The sequence below is a fragment of the Balaenoptera physalus genome (genome assembly GCF_965194825.1).
Source record: "Balaenoptera physalus genome assembly, chromosome: 18".
Taxonomy (NCBI): Eukaryota; Metazoa; Chordata; class Mammalia; order Artiodactyla; family Balaenopteridae; genus Balaenoptera; species Balaenoptera physalus.
Genome location: NC_138899.1, coordinates 60,881,771 through 60,894,584, shown reverse-complemented (window position 1 = coordinate 60,894,584; position 12,814 = coordinate 60,881,771). Strand labels below are relative to the sequence as shown.

At 38.4% G+C, this 12,814-nt stretch overlaps 1 protein-coding gene across 6 annotated transcripts in view; it reads left to right on the top strand.

The window, feature by feature from the left end:
• Positions 1-12,814, top strand: part of LCP1 (lymphocyte cytosolic protein 1) — an 81,471-nt gene that overhangs the window by 47,153 nt on the left and 21,504 nt on the right. For 5 of the 6 annotated variants that reach the window (XM_082435391.1, XM_082435389.1, XM_082435388.1 and 2 more), the window contains 6 exons: positions 219-351; positions 2,628-2,709; positions 4,557-4,722; positions 6,068-6,210; positions 8,597-8,623; positions 8,949-9,044. In XM_082435391.1, the coding sequence (XP_082291517.1) occupies positions 219-351; positions 2,628-2,709; positions 4,557-4,722; positions 6,068-6,210; positions 8,597-8,623; positions 8,949-9,044 (647 nt within the window). The remainder of the gene's footprint in view (positions 1-218; positions 352-2,627; positions 2,710-4,556; positions 4,723-6,067; positions 6,211-8,596; positions 8,624-8,948; positions 9,045-12,814) is intronic. The other variant, XM_082435392.1, reaches the window with a different exon arrangement.

Genomic DNA, 12,814 nt, shown 5'->3' with positions numbered 1-12,814 from the left:
TGTATATGTTTTATGATTGGAGTGAACAGAGATTCTGTGCCTATTTCCCAAATCATTTGAGATTTTTAAATGTCGATAAATGTGAGATGATAGGATAATGGACAAGATCAGCCTCACAATGTCTCTCCTGGGCACAAGAATCTAAGATCCATGTGTATAATTTTGTTTGTATCAGATTTTCACTTTGCAAATAAGTCATTTTAACCATTTACTTGCAGAGGAAGAGAAGTATGCCTTTGTCAACTGGATAAACAAAGCCCTAGAAAATGACCCCGATTGTCGGCATGTCATCCCAATGAATCCAAACACCAATGATCTCTTCAGTGCTGTTGGAGATGGCATTGTCCTTTGGTAAATAACACTACCTTCTTGGCTTCCGAAGGTTTCCCTAGAATTTTCTGGAATACCAACAATTCACTGCGTTTATCTTTAGGCTCACTTCCTTTGGTACTCAGCTGGATCTGAAATGCTTTTCCAGACTTTCACGTGGCAGGTTCAGGAGAGCAAACTGATTTCAAAAGCAGCTTATAATGAGAAATGTAAAACTACCATCACTTGGGCGGAGGAGAGGGATGCACAGTACAGAGACAAACATGAACGTAGAGATATAGTTACACAAGGTCAAAATCAATTATTTTTTGGAATATACGCCATTTTGCTTCATCTGAGCATGGCCCGCTGTGAGAGTACATAGAATTGAACGATAATAGCAGCATGATAATTGAAGCATCCAATGCAAATCCTCAAGCAAAAGAACTATTATGTTGAACTATTATTATGAACTAAATATATGTTGTGTGGAAAAAAAAAAAAAAGAACTATTGAGAGGTGCACAAATGCTGCAAGCGCCTGGAAAAGGAGGGATATATTCTATGCACGGGCGCCCTCTCAGCACGGTTGGTCAACTCAGGATGGTGCCTTTGAAAATGCCTCTGTGGCTCTTGCTTTGGCAGCCTCTCTGTCATTGTAAGATGTGGCGTGAATGAGGAGGCTTGAAAGGCCCAATCTCAGGTGGGCTCGGGAATTGAAGGGAAAGATGTGTGGGCAAGACTTTGAGCTTCCTACCCCTCCCCTGCTCTGACCAGAGCAATTCCACTTTCGGTATTTTGTTTATCAGAGCTCACCAAGAGATTTCATTTTTAAAAAGTTCGACGGCTGAAAAAAGACATCAGAAACCTAGCCTGCATGTTCGGGTCCTGACTCTTTAGGTCCTGACTCTTTAAGACCACCCCCTGGTCTTCCCTCAATCTCTTTCTAGTTGTACCTCCCAAGACCCCCATGACTCAGGCACCCAGCCCAGGGCACGAGTGAAGGGTTGTATGACTGACTGGATGCTTGAGCAACCTTACTCACTCTTCCCCATACACGCCCTGCTTACAACTTGCAACTCTGGCTTTGCCTTTTATTTTCCTTTTTAAGAATGTCCTTCCCCACCCTCTCCTCCTACACAAATCCATTTACTGTAAAATTTTCTGGTTCTTCCAACTCCTACTGATCTCTCCCTTCACTGAATTCTTAAAGCACATATTGTTTGTAGGACTTTGGGAGCCATTATCATGTTCTGCTTTGGTCTGTTATGTAAATTTTCATATCCATATATTTTGTCTCTGTAATTTGACTCTAAGCTTTTCAAGGGCAGGGATATCTTATACTTTTTTAAGCCACCCCTCTCTCCTACTGTTTCCCAGAGCTTCTAGTTCACTAGAGTTTCATATTTTTCAAATAATGATTTAGGGGTGGTTTGCCTAAATTGCAGTAAAGTGCCTTTTATTTCAATATATGTACACACACACACACACACACACACACACAGAGCAAAGTCGTGGAAATACATCTTTATTTAAGCATCTATATGCTTAAGAATTGTTAGAAAAAAAGTTAATGTTGATTTCTCTTATTAAAAAAAGAAATAGTCACATTCAAGTTTATTATTCTTTGATTTTATTGTTGTTCCTTTGGATTTTTTCCCAACTTCCTTTCTTTAAATAAGATGGAAGTGACCTAAGGAAATTTATTTTTAATGACCCATTGGAGGTTAAACCAAAGCTAAGTGGGTAAAATAAGTTTTTCATAAATAATAGCTGCTTATTTTGGATGTCTGACCAATGTGTTAGATACTTAAGTGGGAGACATTTCTAAAGTACTGATACTATAATGCCTACAGGAGAATGTAAAACATTTTATTATATGATCAGTTGAAGGTATAGAGTTTGACCAGCTGTCAAATAGAAATTTAGACATTATATAAGCTCAAAAGTGTATAGATAATCTTTTATATAGTGGAGCCATTTTCATGGCTGAGAAAGTGAAGTACTCATAGAGAATTTGCCTTGGGTATCCACCCAGAACTTCCTAATGTGCTAAGGGAACCAGAATAATCTTCCAGCTTTTTAGGTGAGTGAAGGAAGTAGGATTCTTATTTCCTGCCTCAATATATTGTATGGCTTCAAGGAAAGCCATAGATTTTTGAATCTAGTCGAAATTGCAAAAGTGATTTTATATCTGAACACTGGGTAGTACCAATGATGTTGCTGTCCTCTTTGCTTATGGCATTGCTAGAATTTAAATTCAATGTCACTGGGCTCTTTTATTTAGAAGCCTGCTTTCTTTAATTGTTTCTCTTTCAGTAAAATGATCAACCTATCAGTGCCGGACACAATTGATGAAAGAGCAATCAACAAAAAGAAACTCACCCCTTTCACCATTCAGGTGTGTCTTCCCTGTGTTACCTTAACGTAGGATTGTGCTTTGAAGAAATGAGTCGCCGTGACTGCTGAGCCGGCCTTTTTCAGGTGCTCAGACATTATTTCCAAAGCCCAGGCTTTGGGCTGGTGATCTGTCATGACTAGTAGGGAGAGGGGAACACATTTCTATTTTGTCTTGTATTAATATAGTAGGGGGGGGCGGTGAGGGAAGTTAGTGAGTATTAGTAGTTGGGGTAGACTTTGTTTGTTTTGGCCACGTATGAATAAAATTCACATTGGCTAAAATTTAACTCAAACTTTCCCTGGCAATTTATCTTGGAGCTGATGCCAACCACACAATATTTTATCTGAAAAGATCAGCCTTTCTAAGAAGTGAGGGGGTAAAAAACGGGAAGTGCTCTGGCAGCCTGCACGGTGGTATTGGCCACAGACACCAGTGTGATAAATACAACTTGCTTTTATGCCTTCAGTTTGTTGATTAACTGGAACAGTGACCGGTGGTAAGTAAGCTGCATTTCTGTCTTATGTTCCAGCATTTTCACATTATTGTAATCTTCTTGCTCAGAAGCCACATCTCACTTCTTAAATCATGAGCAATATATTATGTCCTGTTTGGATTTAAGCAACCCTGTGTTGTTAAAAAATGGAAGCGGTGATCAAAGCAAGAACTGTGATTAAATGTACATGAAGGCACTTAACGTCATATTTAATCTTGATGTTAAGTTTTAGTCTTGGCCGTAAGTGGACATGATATTTTTTACTTGTCATTTTGAGCTCTACATTAGGGTAAAAACTCAGTTTTCTTCTGATTGTCCCCTTCCCAATTCACTGATGGCCTATGTTTTTTAAATTTATCATAAGAACAAGTTCTGTACATCTTTGACTCTGATATCTCCTTCTTTGTGGACTCAAAAATAATAGTACAGTTGACCCTTGAACCATGGGGGGAAGGGGGTGTGTCAGCCCTCCGCTCGGTCCAAAATCCAAATATAATTTACAGTCTGCCCTTCCTGTACTTGGTTCCTCCATAACCACTGTTCTGCGTCCATGGTGTCAACCAACCGTGGATCATGTAGTACTGTAGTATTTACTATCGAAAAAACCCTACATATAAGTGGATCCAGCAGTTCAAACCCCTGTTGTTCAAGGGTCAACTGTAGAAAGACCCTGGACTGAAAATTTCACTGACCCTATTGCAACTGTATATGAGTTACCTTACATACATTGTTGTTAGTTATAAGAACATATAATCTGTATGTATGTGGATATGCATGTGTGTGTTTGTGTATGTGTGTGTGTACTCAAGGTCCCTAGATATTATAGATACTCAATAAATTGTCCTAGTAAAAACCCCTCTGTCTTTTCCAGGAATTTCATTTGAATCTTTTTCATTCCTTCAATATCCAATCTGAACGTCAAAAAGATATTTTGTTGTTCTCTTTCATGACCTTGATTTACATTAACAACGGGGTTATTGACAATAGCCGGTGACAAGACAGTGACTGCCCTCAAATGTGCCCCTTCCTTGCTGGCTGATGGAGATGCTGAGAGCAGCGGCTCCATCACAGAGCAGTATGGAAAAAGAAGACTCGTTAGTTTCATCCTGACCAGGATGAGCCTTCAATTCAGGGCTCTGGCTTGATGGATTAGGCACTGCCTGGGTTACTGGATTTTACTCCAGTAAAATCCAGGTGTTACTCCCTGCTTTTTTCCAATGTTAAAAATCTAGTGAAGACAATGCCTCTAGACCTAGGAACTTTCTAGAAGCAAAACGTTGCTGCTGCCGATCAAGAATGATCATTTGGCATCTGCAAAGTCAAAAACAAAACTTGCATACTTTTTCTCCTTCAGGAGAATCTGAACCTGGCTCTGAACTCTGCCTCAGCCATCGGCTGCCACGTGGTTAATATCGGGGCTGAGGACTTAAAGGAGGGGAAGCCTTACCTGGTCCTGGGACTGCTGTGGCAGGTCATCAAGATTGGGTTATTTGCCGACATCGAACTCAGCAGAAACGAAGGTACCAGCAAAGCCTCCAACGTTAATAATGGCATGACTTTTTGTTAGTGCGTGTGTTGGGGGCTGTGAGAGGAAGATGTCAGGAGTTGTCAAACTCAGAATCCTCAGTTTTTGAAACTACAGTTATATCCAATCCATTGTATTAATGTAACACATTCTAGCCACACTGCCCAGACTTTTTAAAACAACAGAGCAAAAGCTTTTTTAAGACCACAGACTACTCATAATGCTTATTTAGAACCTATAGCTCAGTCTAGCTGTCTGAGACCCCAACCTCAAGAGCTTTTCTGAGTTCACTTTGCCTTTAGACACTTTGTAACAAATTAGGCTATTTTAAACTTGGATTTTACAAAGTGATTCACATTTATATACTGCAGTGATAGCACCAGAGTAGAAACTCAGTCTCTTTCTTACCAACATTATAGGAAATTACATTTAGAGTTTCAGAGTTCTCAACTAAATATTGTAGCTGTCAGTCTTATTCCATCAGCTGTCAGCATCCTAAGCATTTAAACAATTCAGCCTGTCCTTTAGACAGTAAGAGTAGACCTTGATAAATATCATACAAAACACACGGTTACCTTTCATTTTTCCTGTACAGATCCTACTAATATGAAATCTGTAGCCAAATTCTAACCTTTTTTTAATGTATATTTATATTTTATTTACATGTCCAAATCAAAGTAACCAGTGAAGAATCCTGGGGTACCATTTGAAAACAAGTATATTAAACAGAATATAAAGAAGAAAAAAGCAAATAAGGAACTCAGAACACATTAGAAAGAATATTGATTTGCAAATAATGACCTCAGCTAAATTTAAACCTTCTAGCTGAGCAAAAATGACTTAATTCATCTGGGAAACAGAGGAAAGAGTTAATTATACTTTTTGAGATGCTATAATTATGCAGGTAAGCATTTGAAATATAAAACACCTATGGGAATAAACAAGAGGACATTGTCATTATTACAAAATAGATTTCTTAAAAGCAAAAATGTCATATCATATCAAACGTGCTCTGACAGACCCAGCAGAGTATTCTGAGTCAATAGTCTTGGTTATTTCCATGGCTCTGTTCCTGTATTCTTAGGCATAGCACTGATATTCATTGGTGCCTTGTCTTCTCCACCCGAAAAATGGGGATAATAAATAGGCTTACAATACCTTACACCTCTTTTTAGGGAATAATAATAAAGTGTTTATTCCATGGGAGAGGCTCTGTGTCCCTCTATCCCAGAGAGATAACGTGGTATCTTTGACTTCCCAGCAGGGCTCAGTTTAATTTGTAACTAATCCCCCCAAATATCCCCTGCATTTATTTTTCTTCGTTTTTTGCGCTTCTTCAGCACTGGCCGCTCTTTTGAGAGAAGGGGAGAGTCTGGAGGATTTGATGAAACTCTCCCCTGAGGAGCTTCTGCTGAGATGGGCTAATTACCACCTGGAAAACGCAGGCTGCAACAAAGTCAGCAACTTCAGCAGTGACATCAAGGTAGGAGGAGTGTACTTTGTACACGACTAACCACAGGGGTGACGGGAATTTGGGCATTAACAGAGAAGAGACAAAGATAAAGACAAAGGGCTTCATCTCTTCAGTACTGGTGTTAGTTAGAGTGGCCGGCGCTGTTTTGGAGCCCATGCTGTTCTCGAGTCCATGTGCAGCTCCAGCTCAGGGCCACGTACAGACCTGCCCAAGGCCCTAGCAACCGCACCGCATCAAACGAGATGGGTGTCCCCTGGAGTTTCAACATCAGAACGTAGAGGGATGAGGGTGAGATAGAGGAAGAGCAAGAGGTAAGACTGATTTTTAGGTAAAGAGAGTCTGTGTAGGATTCTAATGTCTTTCTGATTTTATCAACGGGAGCATCAGATGGGGATTCCTTTAAAAAAAATTAAACGAGGATTACTCTTCTAATTATCCTAATCATAGCAAACAGTATGTACTGCGTGCCAGGCACTGTTCTAACTGCTTTATGCATGTATTGACTCATTTAATCCTCACAACAAATCTTTGAGATAAGGATTATTATTTGCTCATTTTGCAGATAAGGAACCCGAGGTAAAGAGAATATAAGTAACTTGTTCGAGTTCACATAGCTGGGAGAATGGGGTCAGGACTCAAACTGAGCAGTTGACCTCCATGGTACTTGACCACCATACATACTGCTCCTCTAAAACAATTCATAAATTTCTTGAAAGCTTATTATTTGTAGAAACCAGAGTGATGTTTAAAAGATAATGATTCTGGAAACCATCTGCAATGAGAATTAACCCCAGAAAATGTAGAAGACACAGTTAGTCCTACAACAGCGATCCAAAGGGAGAAAGGCTGAGGGAAGCAAGCACTGTAGTTTTCAAGTTTGTGAAAAGTTCCATGCCAAGGTGAAAGGAGCAGCTTGTTAGCATTGATAACAGATGGACCGACACAGAAAGAGCTTAAGGAGCGGGAAGGAATGTCAGTCTCAGTAGGAAATGGTATGAGATGCTGGAATGCAACATGAGAAAAACATTTCAGTCTCCACTTTCTCAAAAGTTAAAGACATTTTCTCCAAAGAGGAAGAGTCAGAGGAAAGGTCACATGACTCACCAAGTCAACCCAGGCTTGTAATTCTTGAGTGACAACTTCCCCCTGCTGTGGACTTAATGGCTTTTAGAACTCAAGGTCTGCCAGGCACAGTACCAATTAGAGTGAAGCTTCTAGATGGAAAGTCCCCAGTTCCTTAGGACATAAGCTAATAATGCCAAATTTATTTTTTCTAACTACACAGCTTTCATTGCTTATTAACATTCTTCTTGCACCACCAGCCAAACTGGGATTAAACAGGAACTGGACAGCATTATCTCCCTTTGTGCTCAACACTTAGGCTCTGCAATTATTTCAGCCAAAATTCTCAAACTTTTCAGATAAAATTAGGATGCTTGGTTGGAGCCATAAATTTACCTGATTTCCTATGACTGAAAAGCAGTGTTCTTTAGAATATGAGATAGGAACTGGCAAGCTGAGCACTTATACAGTGGTTGTGCCTGTTCTCCGGGAGTAGCTGCCTCACCACCAGCGTCAGTGCTGTGACATGTAAGGCTGAGCATGTGGCAACTTTGGGAGGTGCCCTTAAATCACACAAAGTCAGCAAAGGAGGGGAGAACCCCCAAAATACAATGAATGAGACAAGTTTCTTAGGGTCTGGTGAAATGAGGTGACTCTTAGCAAAGCTAAACAGATGTGACACATGATGTGCAGATTTTATTCATGCCTAACCCTGCATGGAACTTTCACTGACTTCGAAATACCTACAGCGAAAAGTAAGAGAAAGGAGAAGGTAGAGAGAAGAGGTGAAAATCAGTTTCCCAGGTGCAACATCCATGGCCGGTGCTCTCTCTTCTTATCTTTCTAATGTCACAAGAGGTGAGCATACCTCTGCTATCCCTGGGCTCTACCCAGTTTATAAAAAACAAACAGAGCGACAGCTGATTTTTCAGTCTTTAAGAGAAATTAAGATGTCTTTAAATGATTTAAATAAATTACCTGAAAATCTGTATGCTTTCATTGAATGAGAATAAACTTATAATTTTAAGACTATGATTCAGAAAATATTTGTCAATAAGCCTATTTCCAGAATCTAAGAAAACATGAGAATTCAATATCCATATCTACTCTGCAATAGCTAAACTAAACCATTTTTTCTAGCTTCTTGATAAATAGTAAATGCACTTACCTTAATATTGCTCCCTTTACATAAAGACTGCTTGTGAATGCTTCAATATTCTGTCTTCGAAATCTTTTTCTTTTGCTGATTGTCCATTTAAATGTGTTTTTAAACTCTGCCTTAAACTTCTGCTTCCTTTTTCTGTCACTTTTTTTTTTTTAAATTAAACCTTAGCTGGCTGACTTCTACAGCAATATAAAGGTATATATATTTTCCTGTATACAATTTAATACATGTAAACAAATTATTTTTCTTCCCTAATATCAATAGAAGAGCATTTGCCTTTTATGTATGTCCTGTATTTTTAACTGTTATACTCTTTTTAAAAAGAAAGGCAAATATAATATATAAAGAGACAAATAGAAAATTCAAATCAGTGAATGTTCGCAGCTTTGTTAATTAAGTTGCATTGCTGAATGATAGTTGTATGAGAAATGAAGTATGTTTGCTTTCGGGAAATTATTGTCGTGCTAAGTATGTAATTAGCTGTGCCATTTTGAAATTGTAATTTCCTCATTTCTCACAGGACTCAAAAGCTTATTACCACCTGCTTGAACAGGTGGCTCCAAAAGGAGATGAAGAAGGTATTCCTGCTGTTGTTATTGACATGTCAGGACTGAGGGTAAGGCCATGCCCCAAGTCGTGTTAGATGTGATGATTCCTCTGCATTGGCTGTTCCATTGCCCTGTGTGATGCTGGCTCCAGAGTTCCATGAGTGAACATCTCTGCTTAGAGCCATGTTAAATTGTTAAAAACTGTTAACAGTTTTGGGTTGTAACTGTGGAAGATTGAATCTGGAACTAAAATTAAGAAAAGAGAGGAATGATAATGAAATGCCATACACCATCGGAAGCACTTCTGCATGTGTCCCATCATTTAATAGGCCCTCCAACACCAAGAAGGATTATTTTTTCCATTTTTAGGTACCTGAATATTATTTCTAGAAATAGACAGGATATTTACACAAATAAATAAATTCCCACTATCACAATGAAAAACAAAATGAGATTCAGAAGGGTTCATTCATATGTCCAAGATCATATGACAGATTATTGGAAGTCATGTGATCCAAGGCTGGGGCTCTTTTCCTCTATTAATAATAATAAGAGGAAACCCCACTTGCTAGGTTCTTCCCATGTGCCAGGTATTATGCTGGGCATGTTGCTTACACTGCCCCTAATCCTTGCAAACATCACTAAAGTAAGTGCTAATAACTCTGTTTTATAATTGAGAAAACTGAAGGTCAGAAAAGTTAATAATCACCTCAGGGCCACAGAGCCAGTATGTGGCATAGCAAGGATTTAAGCCCAGGATGGCTCCAAAATCCACTCAGCCACAGCCCTGCCTCACTACACCATTGAGGGTAACGGGAGAAAGGGCTGGACAAGATCGTCTAAGTTTTTAGAGGTGTCTGGTATGAGGACTCATTGAAAACAAAGTGGACAACCTGGAAGAAATGGACAAATTCTTAGAAAGGTATAACCTTCCAAGACTGAACCAGGAAGAAACAGAAAATATGAACAGACCAATCACAAGTAATGAAATTGAAACTGTGATTAAAAATCTTCCAAAAAACAAAAGTCCAGGACCAGATGGCTTCACAGGTGAATTCTATCAAACATTTAGAGAAGAGCTAACACCCATCCTTCTCAAACGCTTCCAAAAAATTGCAGAGGAAGGAACACTCCCAAACTCATTCTATGAGGCCACCATCACCCTGATACCAAAACCAGACAAAGATACTACAAAAAAAGACAATTACAGACCAATATCACTGATGAATATAGATGCAAAAATCCTCAACAAAATACTAGCAAACAGAATCCAACAACACATTAAAAGGATCATACACCATGATCAAGTGGGATTTATCCCAGGGATGCAAGGATTCTTCAATATACACAAATCAATCAATGTGATACACCATATTAACAAATTGAAGAATAAAAACCATATGATCATCTCAATAGATGCAGAAAAAGCTTTTGACAATATTCAACACCCATTTATGACAAAAACTCTCCAGAAAGTGGGCACAGAGGGAACCTATTTCAACATAATAAAGGCCATATACGACAAAACCACAGCAAACATCATTTTCAATGGTGAAAAACTGAAAGCATTTCCTCTAAGATCAGGAAATGAGACAAGGATGTCCACTCTCACCACTATTATTCAACAAAGTTTTGGAAGTCCTAGCCACGGCAATCAGAGAAGAAAAAGAAATAAAAGGAATACAAATTGGAAAAGAAGAAGTAAAATTGTCACTGCTTGCAGATGACATGATACTATACATAGAGAATCCTAAAAATGCCACCAGAAAACTAGAGCTAATCAATGAATTTGGTAAAGTTGCAGGATACAAAATTAATGCACAGAAATCTCTTGCATTCCTATACACTAATGATGAAAAATCTGAAAGAAATTATGGAAACACTCCCATTTACGACTGCAACAAAAAGTATAAAATACCTAGGAACAAACCTACCTAGGGAGACAAAAGACCTGTATGCAGAAAACTATGACACTGATGAAAGAAATTAAAGATGATACCAACAGATGGAGAGATATACCATGTTCTTGGATTGGAAGAATCAATATTGTGAAAATGACTATACTACCCAAAGCAATCTACAGATTCAGTGCAATCCCTATCAAATTACCAATGGCATTTTTAACGGAACTAGAACAAATCATCTTAAAATTTGTATGGAGACACAAAAGACCCCGAATAGCCAAAGCAGTCTTGAGAGAAAAAAACAGAGCTGCGGGAATCAGACCCACTGACTTCAGACTATACTACAACGCTACAGTAATCAAGACAATATGGTACTGGCACAAAAACAGAAACATAGATCAATGGAACAAGATAGAAAGCCCAGAGATAAACCCAGACACCTATGGTCAACTAATCTATGACAAAGGAGGCAAAGATATACAATGGAGAAAAGACAGTCTCTTCAATAAGTGGTGCTGGGAAAACTGGACAGCTACATGTAAAAGAATGAAATTAGAATACTCCCTAACACCATACACAAAAATAAACTCAAAATGGATTCAAGACCTAAATGTAAGACCAGACACTATAAAACTCTTAGAGGAAAACATAGGAAGAACACTCTTTGACATAAATCACAGCAAGATCTTTTTTGATCCACCTCCTAGAGTAATGGAAATAAAAACAAAAGTAAACAAATGGGACCTAATGAAACTTCAAAGCTTTTGCACAGCAAAGGGAACCGTAAACAAGACAAAAAGACAACCCTCAGAATGCGAGAAAATATTTGCAAACGAATCAACGGACAAAGGATTAATCTCTAAAATATATAAACAGCTCATGCTGCTCAATATTAAAGAAACAAACAACCCAATCCAAAAATGGGCAGAAGACCTAAATAGACATTTCTTCAAAGAAGACATACAGATCGCCAAGAAGCACATGAAAAGCTGCTCAACATCACTAATTATTAGAGAAATGAAAATGAAAACTACAATGAGGTATCACCTCACACCAGTTAGAATGGGCATCATCAGAAAATCTACAAACAACAAATGCTGGAGAGGGTGTGGAGAAAAGGGAACCCTCCTGCACTGTTGGTGGGAATGTAAATTGATACAGCCACTATGGAGAACAGTATGGAGGTTCCTTAAAAAACTAAAAATAGAATTACCATATGATCCAGCAATCTCACTACTGGGCATATACCCAGAGAAAACCATAATTCAAAAAGACACATGCACCCCAATGTTCACTGCAGCACTATTTACAATAGCCAGGTCATGGAAGCAACCTAAATGCCCATCGACAGACGAATGGATAAAGAAGTTGTGGTACATATATACAATGGAATATTACTCAGCCATAAAAAGGAATGAAATTGAGTCATTTGTTGAGACGTGGATGGATCTAGAGACTGTCATACAGAGTGACATAAGTCAGAAAGAGAAAAACAAATATCGTATATTAACACATGTATGTAGAACCTAGAAAAATGGTACAGATGAACCGGTTTGCAGGGCAGAAGTTGAGACACAGATGTAGAGAACAAACGTATGGACACCAAGGGGGGAAAACCACGGTTCGATGGGGATGGTGGTGTGCTGAATTGGGTGATTGGGATTGACATGTATACACTGATGTGTATAAAATTAATGACTAATAAGAACCTGCAGTATAAAAAAAAAACAAACAAAGAAAAAAACTAATACTAAACTTTCTTTGGGTTATTTGTATGGAAATATGTTATTATAAATGTTTCAGACATTACATGAAATTTCTAAAAATCTTATATGTTCTGGTGTAATGTTATAAGTCATAATTCTAGTTATTACCTTAAAATGTATATCTCACAAATAACTAAATTTCCTTGTCAATTGCATTATTATAAACTT